Here is a 27,470-nt window from a genome sequence, read left to right as displayed (position 1 = left end):
CCCTGCTTCCTGCTTGATGAAATTTAGAAAGTATAGATATAACAATTATTACTGGCTACCGTTCTGTGTGGCAATTCATAACACAATGTAGGGCCTACTGTAATTATGTCACACATGCATATGTAATGAAAATTATTGAAATTGCAGAAACTGGCTATAGTGAGTATCATATATGTATGTATTGTGTTTGATTATATTGCTAAAAAAAAGGAAATGTAAATGATGCCATACAGAGTGTAAATGTATCAAATCAAAATCAAATCAAAAATTGATACAATACACTTCGTTATTTCCCTTGTCATGGAACCCTCACCCTTAACCATGATCAGGGAGAAGACAATTGTTGCATATGCTTTTGAAGTATCTATTAGGCCTACCTCCATCTGGGGCACGTGGCGCTGTTTCCGACTTCGAGTCCTCGTCGGGGGATGCCCCCTTTCCCTTGGCCTTCTCTGGCGTCGTGACCTCGTGACCCGCGCCGAAACCATTGCTATGTGACCCAGTGTCGCCATTGTTGTTGGAGCTGAACTCTTTCGGGGACTCTGACGGGAGTTTCGCGTATTTCAGGAAACCTCTGCGAGAACAGTCACACAAATGTAGCAAGTTACAAATAATCGTGTCCATTTTTTGCTGTCTCTATTCGGGTAAGACAATAAATATTTGCTAACATTCCGCTGATCAGCGTTGACTCGAAGTCCTTCCGAAGTTTTGCACTCTCTATTGGAGGTCGAGAACCTCTGAGGATAAAACTCCCAATCATTAATTGAGTAAAGGTGCGAGTATTAGAAAACACACATACAACATGTCCAGATCACTCGTCCACTTTAACCACAGCACTCCCACTAGAGCTCAACGTTCAAATGTATCTTTGTCACGAACATTACATTATGCAAAGTGACATGCAGGTCAAAATCACCGAAGTTTGTCTGTATACGATAAACTCCTCCTCCAACGTTATATTTGTGTAAATTCAACAAACATGAACATCAATTCCACGGGGTTTGCGGTAAGAATTTATGGTCTATACGTCATATTTTAGTCGCAACTATTCTTGAACTGTGGTTTCCTTGTTCTTAGTTTTTCATGTACTTTTCTTTCATTCAAAAAAAAAAATCCTTAATCGGATGCGACGGATGGTATAACAAGTTGAGGAAGATTAATGGCCTGAAACCTCAAATGAATGTCTCATTATTCTGTTGGCTCTTCTCTCTATGTGTCCGTGTGTGTGTGTGTGTGTGTGTGTGTGTGTGTGTGTATGTATGTGTGTGTGTGTTTGTGTGTTTGTGTGTTTGTGTGTGTGTGTGCGTGTGTGTGTGTGTTTGCAGTTGATAAGTCGACCATAATGGTAAATCAAAAAAAAAATAAAGTTAGGATTGAGTGTTTAGTATGATAGCTACAATAAGGGCGCTAACACACTTCCAAGGTGCTCTTACACAGTGGTGTCAAGGAGTGAAAATTCGATTTTCATGCCGCACTATCCAATACTAGCAAAATAAAGAAATCAAAGATTTTCTTCTTCTTCTTCTACAGAATGGGGAAAACATGCACAAAAGCAAAGTCGAGCATTAATGATATCCTAACAATGTTTCAGACGTATTATACTACAGTTACATGCTAGGTCTAATCTGAAAATGTTGGTGACTTCGATTTGGGTGATTTTGAAAATGCCACGTGCTTTCATTTTTTCAAAAGTAGAAGTGAAGCATATTATTACACTCCACTGCTGGCCACTTTTTCGTGACTGTGATCTCTAGTGTGGCGAACACTTACACATGCAACCGGTCCAGGATGAAGCTAAATCACGAAGCCATACGTCATGAGCATCTGATGGAAGAATGCAACTCTTGGCAAAAAGTGGCGTCGCCGTGAAGGGCGCATAATTGTGAACAGAACTAGAGTTGGCAAAAGGTCTGGAAAGCTGACAATAAACAGCCAATTCTAAACAAAGTCCATCAAGTGTGAAAGACACACGCACACACATACACACACAAGAAAAAAAAATGTGGAATTTGCCCAAAATGCCGTCACGATTCACCTATATACTGCGTGATGCAAGGCATTCATGTGTTCCCTTATACTCGTCGCTGTGCAGCTTTACATTTTTTATATACTACTGCCAGTATACTGCTTGGTGTCATTTCTAGGGGTCAGAGTCATGATTAACAAAGAATTGGTAATTCGAACTTGATTATGAAATATCACCACAAGTCGTCCAAATATATATAGCTTACCAACGAAAAGTACGCTTTTGATTCCATTGATGGATAATGCAGTGTACGTGTATATTCCTTCTTTAGAAAGGAATTTATCTGCATTCTTGAATTAATTTCCTTTAAGAACAAGAACAATCAATTGCTTTCTTCTGCTCTTTTCCAAGGTTGTTTCAAATAACCATTTCTCTGTAAATATATACTCTAAAAAGCTAATATCAAAATATCGTCGGCTTTACTCTCTGTATTAACGTAGATTTTGAAGGGAATTTTGTGTCCATACATTGCTGGAAGCAACATTTGCCTGTAATTTGAAGTCAAATATGTGTTAAAAGTACGGTAAATGGTACAATTATGCAGAATGACATGCTTATTGAGCTTTTTGAAAATATGGGCATTAGTTCTTAAGTATTGACAGCTGAATCCTGATTGGATATTACTGGTTGCCATGGCCACAGGAAAAAACTTTTTTGAACAATAATCAATAGAAATGTTTGTTTTTAATTCACCTATCTATAAAAAAAAACCTGAACAAAAAATACCAAAGTTTGCAGCAGTTGGAGGCATTTTTTGGATTATCAATCACCTGTATACATCTGGTTACCATGGTAACCATGCACAATATTTTAACTTACAATGTATCCCATTGTTTTGCTGACATCTCTAGCAACATATATATATATGGTTTTACGGTGTTTTGAGGAATTATTCATGAAATGACTGCAAAAAACTGTGATTATGTTGTGATTTTCAGTGCCAGCCGTAACCGACCCCAGTCTAGTTTCTAGTCGTTTTTATTTCGTTTTCATCTCTCCGAGTTGCAGCTTGCGCATGTGTAGAAGCCCACTTTATTGTGCTAAGCCGATTGAAGGCGCATACCAAGTGATTGCGACGCCCGAACGGTTTGGGGTTACAATCACTGGGTATGCAACCTCACTCGGCTTGCTGCAACTCGGAAAAAATATACACGAAATAAAAACGGCTAGAAACTAAACTATTCTGACCTCAGCTAGTGAGTTTGCTGGCAAAAACCCTTGTTTGCCGAGGAAAAAGTCTGCGTGCGCTAAGACTACTACACGCAGCACTGGCGCCTGTAGCAGTGCTAGTGGTGCGGGTAGTCTTGGCGTGCGCAGACTCTTTTTCGAACAATAAGGTCTTGTCGCAACTAAAATGGCCTGTAAAATTTTATTGATACCACACTTTCGACTCACATACTACCTGGGGGTGTTCCTGGAGGTCCCATCTACCACTCTGTGTGGTCAAACCTTTTCTGCGGGGTGGGTTGAACGAACTCCTTAATTAAGGCCCGTACAGGAATTAGCGCCTTGACTATACCATTAATGTGGCGTGGGTGTGGTTATGTTTGCTGTCTTATTTTCTTATTTTTTTTGCTAGTGGAGTGTTTTTCCCCTGACGACTGGGTAATGGTCTGACCGCCCCCAAACATCTGTTTTTTCTTCCTTTACCTACCATGCTTAAGTAGGTTTGTAGCTTATTTGTCGACCACTTCACTGCATATAATGGATATTTGCCAAATCCCCTGTGCATGATTTGCAAATTTTGACATGATCAGGGTGACCTTTGACCCTGTAAAAGGTGGAACAGTTAGGGCAGCATTATCAACAGGTATAGGTGTATAGATTTGACTGTGATACATTTACATACCAAATTTGAAAAAAAAAAATGGGTCAAGAAACAAGGCCAGCGTCGCACACACAAGCAGACCCTGTTAAATTTACCTGTTCATGTATAAAGACGGAACAAGCGAGGGCACCACCACTAAAAACAATAGGCCTCTTCGTTTTACCATAATGCACCTTCATGCCAAATTTGAAGATGATCTAAGAAGAACTGCAGCCAGTATATAGCGCTCACAAGAAAATCTCTGCGGCGGCCGACGCGGCGCAACGAGGCGAAATCCATAGTATCCTCCGAACTCTGTTCGGGGATCCAATAAGAGTACTCAGTAATTATATAATAAAATGATTTCTTTCCATCAACCAAATGGAACATTCAAACATCGGCTTTTAAGTGACGTCACAAATCTGAAAAGGATTCATGTTGTGATTCTCATCATCGTTGATGAATCGGCTGTTGTTCACATGATCATGTTGAACTGACAAGACACAATTAGTAGTATGTATAAACCTGAAATCAAAGTAGCATAGAGGTACAAACTAAAGTTTTGTTGAAGTTGCCGACGCCTCCTTTAAAAGACCCCTCTTGAGCAGCCCCATGTAGTGCTGAGTATACATGGTTTCTAATGCCATGACTGCATTAAAAGCATTGATGTACGCTGATAGGCACGCCTCTTTGATGTGCCATTTTACCTCTATTCCTGGTCACAATGCATGAAAATAATATGTAGAAACCCATTCACAGCGCCATAACAGAATTGGCTGAATGAAAAGGTGGTCTGCCCTTTAAGAACCTCAGGGCGACGATGAACTTATGCGATAATGATTCGAGTCTACTTCAGCAAGAACCACTATTCACGAAAAGGTGAGATTTAGGAGACAAAAACAGCGCAACGCTGTGGGCGATTATGTATAAAGGGAATCTGTTCACATTTATCAGGTACATTATGGAATATGGCGCCTCACTTTGTCAGTAGGATTAAAAAGGGGGAATGGAAGGGGGATTGTGGCTTGTAGAGAATTGAGCTGGCAGGTAGAAGGTTACATGAAGTTCAGTCAGCGCAAATGACGAATTTCGTCTGCCGAAAGTGGGGAGAACATTTTCGCTGAATCGGATGCTTATAACATCTTTCACGCAACTTCGTCGATAACTTCGCTAAAAGACAGAACGGAATTTTCTGAAGACTGCATAGCTTTTCTGTCTTTCATCTCTTGCGTTTTCGCTCCTATATATTTCTTTTAACCTTACCAACACACCTGCTCCTGTGAGTCGCTTCCGTAATAGAGTATCGATCGAAGCAAGCAGTCTCCGCTGGGCGGAATAAATGCAACATGCACGAAGGAAGGAGATTATACGACTACTGCCTGCGGTTTTAGATACTGCCCGATATAGACATGAACGTATTGTGACACCTTTTTTTCCTGTCACTTGCTGTTGTCCTTGTTGTTGTTTTGAATTTTTTGTTTTTTCTCAAAACTGATGCGAATGATGAAGTATAATCAACCAGTAAATCCATCTATATAGTAATAATAATGATTATAATAACAATAATTATGGTAATGATAATAAATCTAATAATGATCCTCAACAGTGCAGCTGCTTTATACTGCAGCGCAACAATAGGAATCTCCTGTCTGCTTAAATTTTCTTTTAATCATACACACCCAAAACAGTTATAAGTGAAGGGTTCGTTCGCAAAAACCGATAAGTCCATTTTTGAAGATTTTGAAGTACGGTCTCTGTCATAGAATACAAAATAATACCTTTTAAATGATGTATTTGTCACTACGTTATATAAAGGTACATTTTTGAAGTTATGGTCAAAAGAAGCAAAAAATTTCTTATTATTCTCTTTATTTTTCTTGACCTTTAATCGCAAATATCTCCATTCGGCAAATATGGACTTATCGGTTTTTGCGAACAAACTCTTCAAGTTTACAACAGGATCAACTTACTAAGATTTGTATTATATTATTAAAAAGAATATTATACACAGATTGCACCATATAGTGTATGTATGTATGTATGTATGTATGTTGTATTATATTATTAAAAAGAATATTATATACAGATTGCACCATATAGTGTATGTATGTATGTATGTATGTATGAAACCTTAGCCTTTCAAGTCACCTGCGCTTTATACACGAATTTACGGATTGTCCGGGTGGTATCTCGTGGTAATGCAACAGTAGGCCTATAGGGGAAAAGCTGGGCACCTTGAAAAACAAAAAGTGCGCTCGCCTTGCCGCTAAGTAAGCTCATGTTTGCCATGATTTTTCTTCGGTTATCAAGAGGAAAAGGACCAGGGAGAATGAACACAATGTCGACACTTTTTGCATTCCTCCGAGTTGATGTCTCCGCGCATGCGCCGTACAAACCTCTTTCGCATGCCTCCGAACTCGAGATCACCGCTTCCTCAATTCTGTTCATTATGGAAATTTTCCTTCTGTGACGTCATCTACCTGTTGAGACTACACAGGGGATTCTTTCTGAGAAGAATTTACCGAAGGGAATCCAGGCATTGATTTAATTACGAGACTGACGGTCTCAAACTGATGAATAGAATTAGGACAATACATCCTCCCATTGTATGCCGCTCTTTCTGAAATTGAATTAGGAATATAATGTTAAAGATAAGAAACTGTGTATGTACAGTATACAACAGGAGGATCCGGGGTGAAACTAAAAATACCTGTGCAGGACTTCTACAGCAGACTAATTCATGTAGGCCTATCGTAGGCCTATTGGTGTGTGTAAAATAGTTCAAGTATGAATGGATCTGCTCGATCGCGAGTGGCCATGTGCAGATTCTTCAGCGTTGTGACAGACATTCTTATGACTTCTGGAGAACAGCTTCGTAGTGTATATTCGACACTCGATCGGGTACTACAGAGTGAATAAATGGTTTCAATTACAGAGAACGCCTTTCAGCACAGCGCCTAATCAACACCATTAGGAATCCACACTTTGACTGTGATGTCATTACCGATGGGAAAATAATGACAAGCGTTAGTATACAAATGATGCACAGGATAGAGTGCGATAGTGGAGATGTAGCGCACTCGAGGGTATTTACAATTGTGAAACATGCACGAGGCTTCGCCTCGTGCATGTTGCACTACGTTGTAAATACCCGAGAGTGAGCTAACAGCATTTAGCAAACTAACAGCATTTTTCACGTACCTTTGTGGGTCAATACCAGTCAGCTATAAACGTGTAGCACTCGCTCAAGAGTCAAGATGTCCGAAGATGTTCGTCCCAAACATTTACGCACGTCGCACTCGGAAATTCCGCACATATAAGTACTGTACGTATAAGAGTATACGTACGCCACACATGTTATGCACACAAGAAAGGCCGGCCGGCAGCCCGAACTAGAAGTTGTTTACAGGATTGACAGCACGTATAGTAGCGCGCGACGCACTTGTAACAACTGATTGAGTGCGCACTGCTAGTGTAAACATTGTGACGTCAGGCCGTGTATGTAAGTGAGAAATTAATGCACGCACACGTGACTCATTTCAGCGCTTCCAATTGGCTACATTCTTGAACCCATTTTATAATTCTACATAATAGCACCCTATAAATGGTCACTGTTGCCCTGTTGCCTACGTACAAGTTGACTAAATAAAAGAAATGTAAAATAAACAGGTAATACACACACACACACACATACACACACACACACACAAACAAACACACACAAAAGCCAATCAATAATGAGAGAAGAAAACGAAAGTTTACTTTGAGCGATTTATGTGTCAGTGCGCTTAGAAACGCCTATTCGAAGCATTATATGGTTGTTATCGATTACTATCATTATTATAATGCTCTATTATACGCTTGTTATGTTATGGTTCCTCCACTTTTTTTCAGGCGAAGGGGCAAAGTGAACCGACAAATTTTCATCTCTGCCGAAACTTGATATCCCTGCTGATATCGGTATGGAGAGACTAGAAATTGAACTTTGACACATGTTGATACGTCGCATGTGAAATTATCAGTTAACATCTTTCCTATTGAATTGATGCTTTTGAACATCAATGGAAATACCCCCCCCCCAAAAAAAAAAAAAAAAAAAAAATGAGAAACGAAGGAAACCCGCTGCATTCCAATGACCTAGTTTTTGACGATTTTGTAAACAAGGACATAATATCTCGGGGATTTCAAGAGCTTATTGATAAGGGAAATAGCTGCGTTACTGCCGCGGATGCAAACATTGCAGGACGCTTGACGCTCGAGAAAGCCGTTGTCATAAACTGGAATTAAGCATTCATTGACAAAGAATTTTGAGAAAGCTAAAATATAGTCTTACGACTCAGTTGGAGCCATATGGTTCAAATATGGGGTAATTCGTCCAGATTTTTGCTTGATTCGCTTTTCCTCCTCCAAAAACGTGCCATCAGAATTATCAATAACGCTGGATATCTATCTCATACAAATGAATTTTTTCACAAGAATAGAATTTTGAAATTGCCTGACTTCTTTGATTACAACCTAGGTATTTTCATGTATAAATACTCCACGAATGATCTTCCTGATGTTTTTCTTCATATGTTCAAAAGAAACTACTCAGTTCACAATTATCCCATCCGCCAACGGGACGCTTATCACCTTCCACGTACTCGAACAATTTTCGCGATGAAAACAATTATGTATGCGGGACCGAAATACTGGAACGATCTCCCCTCTGAACTCACAGGTTGTTTATCACTATCATCCTATGCAAATTAAGACAGTATTTATTGAATAATTACATTAATTCAGCTCACTGAAATCTGTTTTGTGCTGTACAGGACTATCCCGCTGTACCGTACTCCAGGGTTGTTGTTATGTTAAAACCAGCCATTTGTGCCCTCAAATTCTGTCACAGTGTCTATGACCTATTGCATTTTCTTCCTTCTCTAAGACATGGGGCGAGGTAACAGCTGGTATTTTAATTCCTTCTGCACTGTAACTGGTTGTTGAATGTTTTCTTCTTTTTTTGGGGGGGGGGGATTTGCAGGTGCATGTGTTCCCTCCTTAATACACGCAATGTATAAATCTTTAATATTTTTTAACCGTATTATTGTTATCATATATTGAGTCATATTGTTATTATCGCCAGAACGACAATGGTTCATCCGCCTACAGCATGTGGCTTATCCGACCCCAACTCTGCATTAGAGAAGAATTTGCTATATAACTGTATAAATGTACTTTTTTTTTCTCTATGTTTCGGTCATTGTTGTACCCGTGCTCCCCATCTTAATCTTTAACTCGATTTTAACTGGGACCTACGCTCAACAAGCTCGCTTTTAAGTAGGTTCCTTCATATTTCTTTAGCATCCATTCACAGATTCAAAACGTCATAGATCGACCACTACATGTTTTATATATTTGCAATATTTTATGTATGTCTCCAGCTTGATATCATGTACTTCATTTAATTTTGTTATATTTGATGTATTTTTTCATCGAGAAATATGAAAATAAATAGAAATCGAAATCGAAATACCGTCACTCCAGATCTACCTGAAAACTTAGATCAATACTTGATGCCAAAGTGTATTCGCCTTTTTAGTGTTCCAGAAAAAGGGGAAGACCCGACAAAGACATTCTGAGAAATCTCGAAAGGAACACGACAATCGATCACCTCAATACCGACCATTGAACATCCTTGATTGATCGAGCCCGTAGATTTTATCACCATAGACAATTAACTCACCAGTGTCATATACAGAATGCATATGATAAAGGAAGAGAAATTTACAGAATCATGTCAAAAAGAGCAGGTGGTGTGGCTGACTAACTTTTGGAGTCAGTCATGCAGCGAAGGAATGTATATCTACCGAGTACACAATTTTGTTTCTTCATTATCAATCAACATTATTAGTAAAAGTCTGCTGTCTGGCGAAATGAAGCTTGAAAGTGATCTCGATTTCGATCCAATTCAATTCAAATTTATTTCGTTCTTTTCACAATGAAATGATATATAAACATAAATCTCACTTTCTTCAATGACAAAAATGATGCATGCAATTTTACACATAACGGTAGTTAAACGACCTGTTGAGGTTTTAGGTAGTGGATTATCACTGTCATCATTTGATTGCAGGGGATTTCATGCTTAAAATATGATATCTATTTCATTTGAAAGCTACGTAAGGAAATACATTAGAATTGCATCTGCTTTACTTTTTTTCCTCTACAGAGGCACAGACTGTATTCATTCCTTTCCAAAAGTATACATCGCGCGAAATCATCTGCTTTATAAAATGCCCTCCTTATTTCAGAGGCATCCATTTCCAGCCAGTACTATCACTCATCCCTTCTATTCTGCATCGATGCTGTCAGTTTGCCCTTTCACAGCAGGCCTTTCTCAATCTTTATCAATTTTGAGGAAAATTTATTTCATTTCTTTATCTCTTCTTTTTTTTGTACAGTTCTACCCAATTATTTTCCTGTATTTCCCTTTTCTTATACTTTTCTTCTCACCTGTTGCTTTTGTTTTGAAGGCTTTTTTTATTTTTTTTTCCTTTTCAAAAATGATCCTTTCAAACGTATTGTTCACTTGCCTTACAATCATTCTCTGTCGTCAATGAAATTCTATGTAAGCTCTTACATTTGCAATTTCTCTGTCTTTTCATAAATTCGTACGAGGGATGCTTCATTTCACGTGGTTCCGGATGGTTTGGTACTTGCTTTACGCTTCTTTTTGGCTGAATCTATCAGCCAAATTCCCAGGAACAAATTATCTGGAGCTTTTATGTTTGCTGTTGGGATATAGACAATTATACACACTCGGAAGTCGAAGCACACTTGGTCTACACCTTACCCCCCCCCCCCCCCCATCCCACCCCTCCCTTCAAATTGATTTATTGATTTCATTCTATTTCATTTTTGAATTCATTTTTCGTACATAAAAAAAAATACAAAATAGTTATTTTGTTTGTTTGAAAAGATTTTATTTTCTGCATTTCATATTTTCTTTCAGAATACAAAAATAACAAAGGCAGGTTCAATTACACAAATACAATTCTGAAAATTATTGACATATTACATAGTAAGTCATATTTTGTATATAAAGACAAATGAAACGTTAAATAACATACAAAATGTTTATATGGCCAATAATGACTTGATTCACAGTACAATATATAATATATACATATAATGCAGAGGGCCGCCGTTATAAGCCGTGCTTGAACAGACGGACAGCCAGAGTTAAATTACCATTTTTTATTGTAGTACTTGAACACTAATACGGATGGGCCATGTTAAAATGCGTGTAAATCCAGTTTTATACAATTACTTGGTAAACAGGAGTGGTGCCTGTGAGTGCGTGTGCAGGTGATGAAGCGCGAAAGTGTTGATGGTCAGCACTTCTAAGAAAATGATTGAATATGTTATAATATGGGCGAAGGGTCAAGCAGCAAAGTAAAAGATAGGGAAAAGGGGGTGGACCAAAATATTGCCTTGTTGTTGAGTATAAGAGGTACATGTTTAATGATTACTGTACCGTATGATATTGTGCCAAGAAATATTTCTTTGTATTTGCCTTAAAGGAATAGAGAGATGTGCACTGTTTTATGTGGAGAGGGAGTGAATTCCAAATATCAGGCCCGTTATGCCGAATTGATTTTTGAGCTAATAAGAGTTTAGGGTTATTCAAATGGAAATCATTACGATGGCGCGTGGGGTAAGCATGGACATCCCTGTTAAGGGAAAATGCGTTGTGGAAGAGTGGGAGTAGATTTTGCGTGTATTTGAACATAAATATTGCTGTTTGAAATTTGTGTATATCGTCAACTTTAAGAACTTTTAGTCTAAGGAATAATGGATCAGTATGTTCTAAATAATGTGAGTTAGTACATATTCTTATTGCCTTTTTCTGTAAAAGAAAAATAACATTTACTTTGGTTTTATTACAGTTTCCCCAGACAACATTACAATAATTAATATACGGTAAGATTAATGCATTGTATAACATAGTGAGTACTTTTTCCGTTACAAAATATTTTAATCTCCGAAGTATTCCAATGACTTTAGATATTAATGTGGTTATATTATCAATGTGGTTATTCCAATTTAAATTGGAGTCAAGGGTTACCCCTAAGAACTTGGTTGATTTTTTTCCAATAATGGGCATACCATCAATAATAATGTTATTAGGCATTATCGGTTGCAAATGTGAAGTATTGAAGTTTATGAAACACGTTTTATCTATATTTAGTGATAATTTATTGCATTTAAACCATGCAGAAATTTTTGCAAGCTCAGAATTAAGTATATCCACTAGTGTGTTTAAACAGTTGTGAGAGTAGAAGACACTGGTATCGTCCGCGAATAATACATAGGTGAGAAGGGTTGAGGAATTTATAATATCGTTAATATATATAAGAAAAAGTAGAGGTCCTAAAATGGATCCCTGTGGTACACCGCAAGTAATATATGACTTAAACGAGGTACTTGAATGAAATGCTACGTATTGCTGACGTTGGGATAAATAATCTCGGAACCAGGAAAGAACTATTCCTCTTATGCCATAATTATGTAGCTTTTTTAATAAAATTCCATGGTCTATTGTATCAAAGGCCTTGCTCAGGTCCATAAAAACTCCTATCACGTGCTGTTTGTTCGCAATAGAATCGATAATTTTGTCACAAGTTTGAATGAATCAATTGAACGAACTAATTGAGCACAGTCAAATGTCAGTAATTGCATCAGTTTGTGAATTTTGGTTATAGAGCTCTGCATTGTGCCTCTCTATTCCGGTCGTTTTGTTCCCAAGCATAATAGTCAAACACTGCTTAGTCATAGCACTTATGCAGCCAATGATCCTTATAATAGTGGAATAACGTTGTCCTGGTTTGATACCGCTCGTAAGTAAGCATCCATTGTTGCCAACAGGCTAGAAAGATGCATGTATATAATACCCCCGTCATACTTATTCGGAATCAGCACGAATCAAGCAGAACCAGCCGGAATTAAAGATTTTCCAAATTCGGGCCACATTCGGGAGAAAAATTCAAATTCTAACAGTTTGACAGGGAATGCTGTTCGAATACTATGCACTTCGAACCCTTCTCGAATCATTCCTGCACATTCCGAATGAATCAGCTCTCAAATGCAGCTCGAATGTACTTTGAACGCTGTAGGCATATTCAGAATACTGTTAGAACACGGTCAGAATCTTTAGAAAACACTTCGAATGCCGCAAGATCGCGGTTCGATTGCTGCCCGAAGTCTTATGGTCGGAAAGCGCCTCGCATGCAGTATTTCGAATGCGTTCAGAACGTTCCCGGAATGGCTACCAAATATACTTTGAATGTTCACGAATTCAAACAGAATGCAGCCCGAAAAATTAGAATACACTTGGAGTGTACTTAGAATGCAACACGAATGTCCCGTGTGTGTCAAGAATGTCGCCGGAATGGTCTCCGATAGCGTATAAAAATGTAATGGTGATTTTCATCAGTCTCAACCCGATCATCCTTGGACCATATTGCTTTGCTATAGATTGCTGTCTTCCGGCAAGACCTCCTTGAAAGAGAGTGTTTAGGCCATTTACCCCCCCCCCCCCCCCCCCCCCCCGGCAATTACTCCAGACCCTTCCCGTGACCCTAACCCTACTCCTAATACTGAACCTAATCCTAACCCTAACCCAAACTCTTATCTTTACTCTAACCTTTTCAATCACCAGTATTTAACTTGGGGTAATTGTATGAGCATTTGAGCATTTACGATATTTTGGCAGAATTTGAGATGCAACACCGTTCCGATTCTCCCTCAAATGAGATCAGATTGTTTCAAATGCTATTAGAATGCCATCGGAACATTTAGAATGCCGTAGAAATATTTAGAATGCAATCAGAGTCCAGTTAGAATACCCTTCGAATAAAAATCGATATTTCTCCACTTCGGGCTGGCCACAAGAATGGGGCCGAATGTTTGGAACGCACTCGGAATGTCGTCAGAATTTTTAGAATGCACTTCGAATATGTAGGAATGCAGGAAGAATTTTCATTCCAACGGCATTCCGGCTCATTCCGCCTCTATAGTGTCAGCGGAGATGTTCAAATTCGTTGTTTGTTTGTTTGTTTGTTTGGTTGGTTGGTTGGTTGGTTGGTTAGTTGTTTAGTTGGTTAGTTGGTTGGTTGGTTGGTTGGTTGGTTGGTTGGTTGGTTAGTTGGTTAGTTGGTTGGGTGTGTGAGTGGGTGGATGGGTGGTTGGGTGGTTGTTGCTGTTTGGGGGGGGTGTGAGGAAAAGTTAATGCAAGTTACAAGGGGAAAAAATCTTCCATTTATATCCTCGTATTCTGTTTCCTCAGCAAGAATGGCTACGATATCACCTTCTCTTGGAGACTCCATTAGATTCTGAAGGAGAATCAAACAAGCGAACATGAAAAAAAAAATCACAAAATCTGGACACAAGATGGAATAATCGTCTTGAAGATACCGAGTGGCGTCCGCATCGAGGTGTTAGGTGAGAAAAACAACCATGGACAACCATAAAATTTGGAAATGTACATAATGCCATAAAGAATGGGTACACGTTGAATGTTTAGGTTTATCAAAGTTGAAATACGGTGATCTAAATCAAACCTATATTGAATTGCTATGTTCAGATTTTTTGTCAGTCCAGTTGGGTACCTTTCGTGAATGATATTGATTATATACGTTCAGCACAACAGAGGAACCGGAAAACGAACAATGTGATGTTTTAATGTGAACAGCTGGTGAAGGGATGAAAGTAACACACTCGAGTATAAGAGGCCTTTGAAATAAGATTGGAGATTCAAACAATTATTTTTTGACATTGTTACCCGTCTGAAATAATGTTAATTTCAGAAACATGGGTAGCTTACAGCATATAAGTTCTGAGGCCTGTTTCATAAAGAGTTTCGATTTATTGAACGTTACTCGGTGAATCGAGCGTATAATTCCTGTTTCATGAAAACACACTCAATTTCAAGAAAAATCAAGTGTAACTTTCAGTACGTTGAGCGTTTACTTGCGATCAATCGCAAAGTTGTTTAGGTAACGCAATTTGTGATTGATTGCAAATTACACTCAATCGTTATGAAACAGGCCCAAGATGTGGTTGAGCTTATATAACTGTTACAAACTTGTTAGCAAATTTGAAAAACTTCATATTGGTAAAAGACACAAAATTTCGATCCCGGATTGAGCCGATGTTAATACGGACGTCCCGATGTCTTCACGGATTGTCCCGGAATGAATACGGAAACAACGTGGAGTAGACGGTGCCAACAAGGAAGAGTTCGTATTGATTTTCATCCGTGATGTCCGGAAAAAAAAGCACGGACATGCCGGATGATCAAGGATCAGGCCAGATGACTTCACGGAGTCATGCCGAAAACAGTACGGATGATCCCGGACCGACGATCCACAATGATCCTTGATGTGATTCATGAAAGTTTAAAAGGGGCTTAATCTACAACTAGGCTGGCCACTGTCATGGCTTCTTGACAGGTAAAAAGAAAAGAATTTAAAAAAAAAATGTGCGATTAAGAAATGCTTCGACGCTGAAAGTATCAAACCTTTGACCGCACATAGGAGTTGGAAAAATAAAGGGCAAGATCAGGGGCCCGTTGCATAAAACTCCAACCGGATTTTTTTTCCGGTTGAAATCACAAAATTCCGGTTGGAAGCTCCCAAACCAGAGTTTTTATGCAACGGATTTTGCATTCTTAGGTTAGCAACTTTAAAAAATTCAGGTTGGGCAAAGACTTAATCCCAACCTGAATTTTTTAAGGCTGCTAAAAATGTTTTATGCAACGGGACCCTGGTCAATTTAAAAAAAAAGAAAAGTAGGAAACATTACAAAAAAAAGAATGCGAGCAAGGAGTCAGTTTGTTAGTAGGACGTGCGGGCACTTTGAACTCTACCAATGCATGTCCTTTGTAAGCTTTGTATTACTTGAATCTATTGAGCTTACAAGAGGTCGTGCATGGCGTTGGGTAGTGACCTACAAAATGACTACCCACAGAGCCCACAGTGCTGCCAGGAGTCGGTCGACACGGGTAAAAGGTGGGAAAAATCACAGAAAAGCCAATATTTATTTTTCGAATTCAGGAAGAAATTATGCAAAGACAAATAGATTTTGAATTAAAAAAAAGAAAGATGAAGTGACAGCTTGTACAAACTTCGTTAGATGTCGTAGTTATAATAGCGATACTTTCGATCATTACATTATTTGAAGGGGCATCCTAAAAGGACAAAAGACTACCTGTTGAGGAATCACTGACGAATGGGGTGTTGGATATTCTCGAATTCTTATTTCTTTTCCTAAAGAAAAAAAAAACAGAATCAGTGACTAGTTTTGACACATTTCTTGAATTGACATAACATATGATATAACCGATACAATTTTTATTTTTCACGTTGTGATGACAAGAAAATGACGTCGTTTCGGGTTTGCTTTTTATCTCTCCTCAAATACTTATGTACTAATTTTTCTTTTTTCCCGCGGACATGTCGGATGATCAAGGATAATGCCGGATGACCTCACGGAGACAACACCATAGAACTCTGTGTAGAGTTCTGTGGTCAAGACGGTCATGCCGGAAACAGTACGGATAATCCCGGATCGCCGATCCGCGATGCGATCCATGAAAGTGTAAAGGGGGCTTACTATACTATACTCTACTCTACTATACTATACTATACTATACTAAACTAATCTAAACTATACTATCAACCGTTTGTTGGATAACAGTGTCTACAGTCTACATTGCATTTCCTGTTTCAAACTAATTTCCCGAAATGCCCCATGCACCAAACAGTTCTCGATTTCTCTGGCTTGCATCCTCGCTATTAAAACTGGAATGGAAAAGGCATACCACCACTGAATTACTAGACCTGACACTGCAATGTTCAACCCTTTCATCTTCTCCTACTTTACAGTAAACTGGTACAAAGGTTTCGGGCGGAAATGCAGCTTCAAGTTGCTTTGATCAACAACAACCCCCCCCCCCCCCCCAAAAAAAAAAAAAAAAAAAATGATCGTGAAGCGACGATTCCAATGAAAAGAAACATCAACCGAACATTAGCATGAGAGAGCGGGTTCAAAATTTGGAATTAGGCGCAGGGAACCGAAAAATTAGCTGAAGGAGGAGAAAATTAAACAAACTCGTGGAGGAGAAGATATCATCAAAGTCTTCATGGGAAAAAAGAAGAAAGGAACAAGCAAAGGCATTCGCACCCAAGGACACCATGCCGAGTGCAAGGATCTCAAGTCGTGGGCCTATTATGATTGTTCCTATTCTTTGCGCGTTAAGATGAAAAGCAAACATAAGAACACAATATCTGTTATGGTATTAACAGAATATAGAATGTGTCAACATTGTCGTCTCAATGATTGTCGACCACGCATATGAAACATAGGTGAGAATGAAATCACAAGTTATAGTCGTAGCTGGTGGTGGGGATGCAAATTTGAACAGTGCATCTTCATTAATTTTAAACATCAGCATCAACCTGCCAGCTAACTTTTACGGGTTAACCAATGGAAATTCAAGGGGTTTTTACATGCGAAATAAATTTCGACCCCGCCAAAACAGGAAAATGAAGATTTTTTTTTTTTTTTTGTTTTGTGCAGGTATGATGTGTAAAATGTTTGGTCCATAACCGAACCGAGCAAAATTATAAAGACCAGCAAGCAACTGCTGAATTACCACTCTCTATGCCGCTGTGTACCCAACGTTATCGAAAGAGGGATTTTATTTTCCCTTTCGCTTTTATTCATCAAAATTGATGTCTCCGCACGCAGTAACTTTATATAGCATATCTTTTTGCTTTTTGATCAGGTTTGTTGTCGTGTTTATCCACCATGCTATCCTACAGCTAAAGAAATAAAACAAGAAGGCGTACTAAAATGGTTGGTACATGTAAACTTTCGTCAATATGCTCGTAAGGGAAATAGATCACCAACATCTCTGTACCCTTCTGTAAAGTCGTAGCACTATAAGTCTTTATCGTCAAAGCGCTTTGCGTGGGTTTTCGTTGATGCATGCCTAAATTGCTTCATTTTTCTTTCTTTTTTCTTTTCTTTTTTTTTGTTAAATGGACATCACTTGCGTCTACTGCTCAATCTTAAAATTGTGTGACTGAGAGGTAAGACGATGTGAAATTCTATTAACATATGTACGGAAAGGCACGCCCCGCCTGTGACCTCGTATTTGTCAATTTTTTTGAAACAAACATTTTGACAACAAGCGTCGAGAATAAATACCTGTTGTTTTTTTTTTTCGAGAGCACAATTTTTGCGTCACATTTTATGTTTTACTTTTCATTTATATTGTGTCGTACAATGTAATCCTATTATCAGTATAACAGAATATGTTAATACTGTTGTAAATTTATGAGTGTAATCAAAGTGTAAATGAACACATCACAATTTCAATTGAGTCTCTTTACCGTAAAGTTTACGTATAAATGAAACAATATGCCCGACCTCGTTATAATGTTAATCTCTTGAGCTAGACAAGGAAAGGATGTAAGCAAATAAGCAAGCAAACAAACAAACAATAAAGAGAGTATGGACTGTGAACAAACAATAAATTGACGGTGTCCTGTCGCTCCACATGGTGTACCTGTCTACTGTGACCTTCTCATGGAAGCTGTATTTTTCACCTGTCACTCTCCAGCTTGGGTAAGAACAAAACGACGGCAACAAAAAGGGCGTTAAAGTCGAATTGCTAATTGGCATCACAAGGACGATAACTCGAATAACTTGAAAGCGCTTTTAGTGTGATGCGCATTTCGGTAACCGTAGCTTCTTGTGAGTAGTTATGCTGAAGCTATGCTAAACCCCTTCCAATATATCAATATTTCCCTTAAATATTATTGGAATACAAACTATAAACGAACGTCTGTGGAGAGTCTGCAAAAGTTGTAGTCATGGCTTACCGGTGTGTTCTTCTCCTGCCCATGTCGTATCCGAATACTTAAACCTCTCTCCCGAATGCCTGCGGAACAGTGCACTGGACCGGAGAGATGGAGTTCTTTAAATGAGAAATATCATGGGCTTGGCTAGGCTCTCAGGCGCACCCTATGGACCATTCAGAAGTAGATGATTATTGTTTGATTGCCACACCATTGATCTCAACTCAACGTTTTATTTGTGTCGTTTACATTTTTTCCCTTCACAATAGCAAGTCGTTTTTCTTTCCTCTCTCACGTTCCTTCCCTCCCACTCTTCCCATCCCCTCCCCCCCCAATCCATCCCTATAATTCATTTCTTTCCACTTCATCTCTCCCTCTACCATCCCCACGTGCCTGCTCTCTGTCTGCCAACCCCAACCCCTCCTCCTCCTCCTCCTCCTCTTCTTCTTCTTCTTCTTCTTCTTCTTCTTTGTCATACTTCTTCTTGTATTTTACGTCTACCGTCGAAGTTTCACTTGACGTTTAGACAATTACGTACGGCGAAGTTTATTTATCATGACTTGGATTTGACACGGCTTCACACTCGAAACTGCGGTGTGTGAGGGCGTGCAATGTTTTCATTACTTGGCTTTGACAACGTGCATAATATTTTCATCATAATTATATTTTGACAGCTTTTATACGCCTTAGATTTGACATTATTCCCATGCCACACCTAAGTGTAAGGTTTACAATGTTGTAATCATTATTTTTCGGTATGTATCTTTATTAGTTTGTTGACTATCGTTTATCCTTCGTACTTTGCAATGTACATACATATGGTTATGATGGAATTCCTGATTTACCTTGTGTTATGTTTTGTTTGAAGAAAAATGAGAATGTAATAAATGAATTGAATTGAATGAATGGAATTGAATTGAATTGAATTGAATTGGTTCCTAACAGGCTTCACACCTAGAACTGCACACTCTAAAACTTGAAATGGTAAATCAACATATTTAAAGTCTGTCCTTCCTCAAACTTGTTTTTCTTTGTAAATGTTATAAATCTAACACTCAAAATGTTAGATTTACCATTGATTTTCTAAAATTGGTAAATTTCACATTTTGGGTGTTAAATTCAACAATTAAGAAGGAGCTGGAGGAGTGAAAACATTTCAAATTTTGATTTACCAATTTGTGGGGTTTTTTTTCGTTTTTTTTTTTTTGTGCAGGAAAGGGTGTACAGTGTTTTAATCATGATTTCGATCTGACAAGATTCACACCCAGAATCAGAGTGTACTATGTGCAGCGCTTTGATCACGAAGTGTTATTGTGACAGCCTCGACACTTAGAGCTGCTAATGTACGCTGTGGTTGCACACACTGAAGATTATGACCATCATGACTTCGATTCCTCTGAGTCTACACGTAAAGCTAATGTGAGCCCGAATCTTACGGAACCTGAACTATTTTGTAAACAGTCTTTTTGAATTAGGACCACGCATTACCTTGCGAACCATAGGCCTATATCTGCAGTTTTTAAGTAGGGCGTTATGGTTCACAGTTCTAAGCAAACGCCTTCCAAAAATCCCCCACTAACACTACTCTCATGAAGTTTCCTTGATCCATTAGTTTCAAGCCTTAATATCATAGACGCAGTTAACAGTGACACCAAAGAGGCCTGACCTCTCAAACTCTGTGTTTGTTTAAATGTGCTGATATCAAATTCAAATAAAAATCATAAAATAGATAAACAAATTTTGTGCATCCCTAAATGTTACACACAAAGAGAAAGAGGAAAGGGAGCTATGCCAAACCTCCAAACATTCCATATAATATCATGCCTTTCAAGGGATTGTCAAATTCCATTGGACCATGACTATTGTCAAACAAACAAGATCATGAGATTATGGCAGATCATACAATGAGAGAAAAAAAAAAGTCTACTCAAATTGCACACAATACAAAACTATAGAGTCAAAGGAAGAAACAAATATGATCACGCGAGGTAGCAGATTAGTTCAAAGGGGTATTTGGTAAGCACCTCCTTCAGCTGCCCTTGGGGACGTTGTCATGTGGTAAGGTCCCGTGTTCTCATATGACATGACTATTGTATGATGGAACGTAATTGAAAAACAATTGGTGCAAGCGATGGTACGAATTTTCGTAAATATAAACAAAAAACATACTCATTCACTTATAATTTGCACCGCGTCCGGAAGGAGAACTTATTGGTATAGCAGTTGAAATCGGGTATTAAAAGTATTCAAATTCTGGAACGGTATACTGCCCGCATTTGCCCTGCGCATGCTGTGTTCTGGCCTTTGTTTTTATAACCCTCACGCTGACTAACTGACTGCATCTCTCCTGTCTCTCGATGACGAGGATGACGTCTTCAATCAATCGATTTGAGTTTGGCATAGTCGACGTCGATAAGTCAATATGATGTGCCATATATGTCTTGTTATGACTCTAGGAGGCCAAAGCGGAATTTGCAGCGGCGATCGCAGATGTTCCACGTCCATGGTTATTGTGCCTTGTAATAGTCGCCTTTTCTCTTCCATAACACAAATGCACTTCCCAGCATCTTTAATTCAATGTTTCCACGTAATCAATCTTTTCATAATCATCCCACCAGGCGATCTAATGGGTTTCATTTACCCCTTCTGAGAACTTCATTGGTTCAAAATACATATACACCGGCCCTAGATTCTGGAATTCTTTAAGCTGTGATATAAAAAAAAAAAATCTTTATCTTTGAATTTGTTTAAGCGTAAGTTGAATTTTTTTTTTTTGTTAAATTCATACTAAGATATACCATTCATTAGCTAGCTGGTCTCTACAACGTAAGGGTTCATCGTCAATCATTTAATTCATCATTGTGTAATCTTAACATAATCTTATTTGTGCAAACTTTTCTCAGCTGTTCGAGCTCTGAAGCACCTCAATTCCCTCTTCCGATCCAGATGTTCAGCGTGTGGGCTTTTCCTTTCTTTTTTTCTTTCCTTTCTTTCCATTATCCTGTTGTGCTTTATTACTTTCAATGGTATACCCTTCTGTCAAGTCATGTAATGTCGTTGTGTTTCTCCCGTCTTATTCTGTCCTGTTTTGTTCTGTCCTATCTTTGTAAACAAATATGTTCACAAGAATCCTTTGAGTGGTTCACAATTTACAAACATGCTTTTCAGTGGACCTCTCAATTCTTTTTTTTTCCAAACATAACTTTGTATTTTGCCTGTATGCATGTATATGTTTTTTAATTTGTTAATCATTATCTATCATGCAAAGTTGAATACATGTCTATGTTATATCTTTCGATTCATTTTGTGTTATGTTTGTTGGAAAAAAAAAATAATACCGATAGGCGGTTTCTTCGGAATGCCTGTGACCCTTTCAAAATCTGTTGCCTCCATGCGGTGCGGTTCATTGCAGCATTCTCAAAGGTGTCAAACGCGATGTGGATTTTTTTCCAGGCTGCTCTTCAGTGTATGAATCCCGTGATTATCATATCCCATGACTAACCTCAACCTCATCCCCATGACTAATTGACTACTGACTGACCTAAGACGAGCACGTCAGGGTAGGAGTTCTTTGAGACAGTTTGATAAATGCGATCATAATTCATGAGGCAGGAGAAAGTTAGATACACTCCTTTACAGTGACGCTGAATATTTGATGAGTATAGAATCTCTTTTGCTATCGAAATGCTAGATTCGGTCTTTCCCCATAAGCAGATAAGTGTAAACTATATATTATATGAACAGAATTATGCTGATCGGTTGATTTCAAACTTCCAAACTCTGGCAGAGGTAATTCGGTACTTATTTTTGCTGGCGCAAGTTATCGGCCTTAAGGTTCGAAGGGGTCTTCAAATGTCCTCTCCCACCGGGCTGCTTCCCGCTGGATGCCCGACTCCGTCTTGTGTTATGACCCTTTTACTCGCTTTTGTGATTCTAGTCGTCACGGTTGGAGGGCCATAGACCATGAGGACAATGGGGGGCGATCATGACTTCGGACATGATGTGCATGCGTGGTGGTGATGGCGCGATCAAGCGTGGATACCAAAGATGGTAGGGCTGCGCGGCGCTGGGCGGAGCTCTATCATCTTTGGAAGCTTCCACGGAAAATGTGTGCGCTGCTATCATGCATTGAATGTACTATTATGATATGTCTGTTATGGGTAATATGATGACAATTGATATCGGCAACATGTAGAATTTTCGAACGTATAACCTCGGGGTTAGACCAACTACTCCGGGACTCCCATCATGTACAACTTCGTCTTTGGACTTTTTCAATAATCCCAAACCATTCATTGTGTATAGCGTTCCAAATACATTGGTATGCAGTACTAAGCCTCCCAGGCAAACAGGAGCACAAAAGATATCAAATAGACTGAAACGCCAGAAGAAAAAAAAAAAACTGAATCTTTGCGGCTCAATAGTCACAAGAATAGGCAGAGATGGTGGATAAGTGTTTTGAATGCAGTCATAAGGGCATGTTTATCAATCATGCACCTCCCACTAATATATGTAATGAGGTTACCACCTACATTGACCTCGGGAAATCTTTCTTACCACTTCACCATGAGTTTCAAGGGCTGAGACTTAAAGGACAAGTTCACCTTCATAAACATAAGGATTGAGAGAATGTAGCAATATTAGTAAAACACATCATTGAAAGTTTGAGGAAAATCAGACAATCCGTTCAAAAGTTATGAATTTTTGAAGTTTTTGTGCAGGACCCGCTGTATCAGAAGACTACTGCAGTGTATAAATAACTTAGATGTCACATGCGTACAACAATATAAGGAAAATATAAAGAGAATTTCACAAAATTCCATCTTTTGAAAAAAGTACATATTCCCCTGACTCGTTACCGACAAATGTTATGGGTAATATTATTCCCCCTGCCTTTAGAAAAAGGCAAGTCAAGTGCTCTTTTATTATGCGAAAAAAATGAAAATATGTTGAATTTTCTTTTACATTTTCTTTATACTGTTGTACGCATATGACTCACAAGATGTAGTAGTCTCCTCATCCAGCGGTTCCAACACAAAAATTTAAAAAATTCATAACTTTTGCATCGATTGTCCAATTTTCCTCAAACTTTCACTGATGTGTTCTGCTAATATTGTTGCATTTTCTAAATCCTTATGTTTATGAAGGTGAACTTGTCCTTTAACTGCAGGTTTCTAACATGTTTGGTGAGGTATTGAGAAACCTCTTATGAGTAATATTAGATAATATTACATTCCCAGAGGGATTGAACGTTTTATTTGATGAAAATAATGGTTTGAAATGACTGAGATATCCAATAAAAAAAGAGCAATATCTAAATATATTAAATATAGGTGGGTCCCACCTTTTATTGGGATGCTTTGTTTTACTTTGCTTTTTGGACGTCTCTGCTATTCCAAATCATCTAATAAACTTTGAATTACTCTTTGGTATATGATCTGTATTATTTTGTAAGTGGCTTCTTGGAAGGACCTTCATCGCACAAAGTTAAGAGTCCAATCGTCATCTCACCAATATTACACCATCCTTTTAAACAGTCCACAAAATCATGACTTACTGAAGGGAAATTTATGCTGAATCAATAATGATCTTCAAAAAACAAGGAAACAAAGATGCTGCTAGCCTGCTTATGTATGCAATGATTGCTATTACTTTGTCATAATTTTGTTTTATTTTGGGTAGGGAAAAGGTCAACAGATAGATTTGATAATTATGTATACCTATATATACCTTGAGTGCATTATGAATGTGAATGTGGGCGATGAGGGAGCTTCTGCAATCATTAAATGATGTTGTGCAGAACAGCACTAACGGGGGCATTCTTTTAAAATCACAAAATAAAAACAACAAAACAACAACAAACAAACAAAAGAGGCCAGCAGAAAGATTTATTATAGAATGGAATGTCCGCAACCAGGGGAAAGGGGGGGGGGTGCTAGCTAACTGGCTAAACCCAAACTTTTCTGGTAGGCCAAGAAAATTTAGATATTAAAAGTGTCGTCATTTTCCAGTTGGTATCACTCTATACAGTGTTCAAACACTTGATATGATACGGTGTAATGTCATGTTGACATACTGGACATGCCATAGACTTAATACTACATTTACCCGACTAGTTTGCGAGACATTTCTGGACTCCATAATGTCTGGACTATCATAATGAAGTTATTCATCTACAGGAGCAGCACAGAAGAACAGGTCTGACCAAAGGAATGATCATGCCTTTACTAACGGGGGAATTAGGAAAGGTTTTTTTCCTAAACATTTTGGCGTCCAATAATCCTTGCAAGTAGCTCAAACTGAACTATTTCCAACACTCTTTTTAAATTTCTAAGGACACGCTGCTTCTGGGAATGTGCTTATTACAGAGTGGTATATTTGTTTTTGTGTAAGTCAATTAACTATTTGTATGGAGGTTTAGAAGCAAAAAAAAAGAAAAGAAAATGTGTATCGTCGGCATTTGCATTGACGCATTCAATTCAATCCAATTCAATTCACATTCATTTCGCATAAACAACAAGAAACGCTTACAGTAAGCAAATCAAGCGGAAATTGAAAAGATTAATTCATAGATAGGAATTCAGAGTCCTTTTCATTGCTTTAATCCTTCTCAATTCGCTGAGCAGCCATGTGTATGTGCATGCCTTTGTCAACAACGTTATGTGCGTGCTTCTTTAGCGTCTGTTGCAACGAACTGGCAGGTTCCAGCAAAGAGAAGATGACGTCATAACGCCTCCCAGCTAAACCCGTTACGCGCTGGCCTTTTACTGTTAATCTTATTAGGCTAATGAATCGAAAAGCGAGTACAGATGTGACATGGATCGATGGCATTGGTGCTGGCGTGGTGTATCATCACGATTTGAATGACAACGGATATTAATTTATGTCCAATAACGCCCCGCAGCTTTGACCTTTACGAAATGACTGAGTTATCTCCCTCTCTCTCTCTCTCTCTCTCTCTCTCTCTCACCCCTCCCCCCCCTTTCTCTTTATTCTCCTCAAAGTGACATATTTCCTACATATTAAAGTGGACGCTTTCACGGTGTATGATATTTGTACATAATGAAAGACTTGTATGTTTCATGACTATCAGGGAACGCTGTTTAGTGTGTGTGTGTGTGTGTGTGTGTGTGTGTGCGTGTGTGTGTGTGTTGGTGTTTTGCTCGGGCGGGGACGGGCGGCGGCTAGGACCGCAACGCTTATGTGATTACATGATATATGAATTTATGTAAATAATATAATTAATGATAGATATTGAAAATATCATAAGGCTCTTCATGCATGATAACAATAGACCTATATTATGTATACGTACATTATATGAATAATAATTATTCATATAATGTACGTATACATAATATATGTCTATTGTTATAATTATTATGACCTACAAAATCCGCGATTAAAGAAAAAGGTGTGATATCATCATTTATTGGAATGACTTTAACCACCAATGACGTCACAGAAAACATTCATTCTTGATAATGAACTTTTTTAAGGTATAGTCGTTCATAACCCACGGCAATATAAATTTACCGTGTGTTTATATAAAACATAACATCGATCTGCCTACTCGCTGAAAATCAAAAATTTCATAATTATTTATTAAGTTTATAATGATAATAGTGGCTACTTGTATAGCGCACAGGTCCACTTTTCAGTGTTCATGGCGCTTATTGAAAATGAAAAGATATCATAAGTATAATATAGTAGACGGCGAGTTGTCACAATATTGGCATGATTGGGGTGTTCTTAAAATTTTCTGTAGATTTCGATTTTTTGTGCTATTTCCCCTATATTGGGGGTGCTGAACACGAATCCACTTGTTGCCATTTTTCTAACCGACGCACAGTGGGCCAGAATGAGCTCAAAGTGCGCCAAAATTATATTCCGTGGTTTCTTTTTACCCAAATTTGGTGTCTAAGGGTAATTGGGGGCGTAGAATTGATTGAACATAATTTCAAACTCATATGACGTCACTGTGATGCTGTTTTTTCATTGGCTACCAAAAATCTGTCTGTAAATGACGAATAAAGCAATGCAAATCTTAGGCTGTTATTTTTTTCTTTAAAGATTAATTTATCTTTTCACCTTCACTGACACTGCTTATCTACTACCATTGAATACACGATGCTTACATGTCATAGAAAGTGTATAAACATTCGGGTTTCGTTAAAATAATCGAATTTATGCTGAAAGTTCCATATTACACACGTACTGCAAAATGATACTGTTTTCCGTGTAAACTAGTTAGAATTTAAGTTTATGATGTACGCTGTACGTTTGGGTGAATTTATTCACTTTATTCTATAGCAGGACATAAATGCGCGATATAAAATCAATCTCCGATATAGTTCTTATCTCTCTACTTCATATATAACCTTAGGCCTATGCCATATCAATTCATACAAGCGCAAAAACCATTTTGTCTAATTTAAATGGAAAGCTAACAAATTGTGAAGTCAGTAATCAAGAAAATGAAAGGTTATGACTTAGCAGCTAAGAATGAGTCTGCCGTGTATGAAAGTATACTTGGAAAAGCTAAAATAATAAGATTTTTTTTTTAACGAAAAATTTATCGAAATCACAATCATATGAAATTATAAATTCATCCACGTTCCACAGTGATTTTTGTTTTCTCATCAGTCGTCGGAAGCAAAGTTTTTTTTTGCTTCCGACAACCCACAAAGTGTATGGGATCACAGTCTGATGAATCCGACTTGTATTG

At 38.2% G+C, this 27,470-nt stretch overlaps 1 protein-coding gene across 1 annotated transcript in view; it reads right to left on the bottom strand.

Annotated features, from left to right (window-relative positions):
- LOC139728355 (monocarboxylate transporter 13-like) overlaps positions 1–27,470 on the bottom strand; it is a 57,488-nt gene that overhangs the window by 13,624 nt on the left and 16,394 nt on the right. Inside the window, exon 2 of the mRNA XM_071639300.1 lies at positions 378–574. Within this exon, the coding sequence (XP_071495401.1) occupies positions 378–574 (197 nt within the window). The remainder of the gene's footprint in view (positions 1–377; positions 575–27,470) is intronic.

The sequence above is a fragment of the Diadema antillarum genome, unplaced genomic scaffold (assembly GCF_040938485.1).
Source record: "Diadema antillarum isolate AM-2024a unplaced genomic scaffold, OU_Dant_1.0 seq00000175_RagTag, whole genome shotgun sequence".
NCBI classification, from domain to species: Eukaryota; Metazoa; Echinodermata; class Echinoidea; order Diadematoida; family Diadematidae; genus Diadema; species Diadema antillarum.
This window is presented reverse-complemented; position numbering and strand designations above follow the sequence as displayed.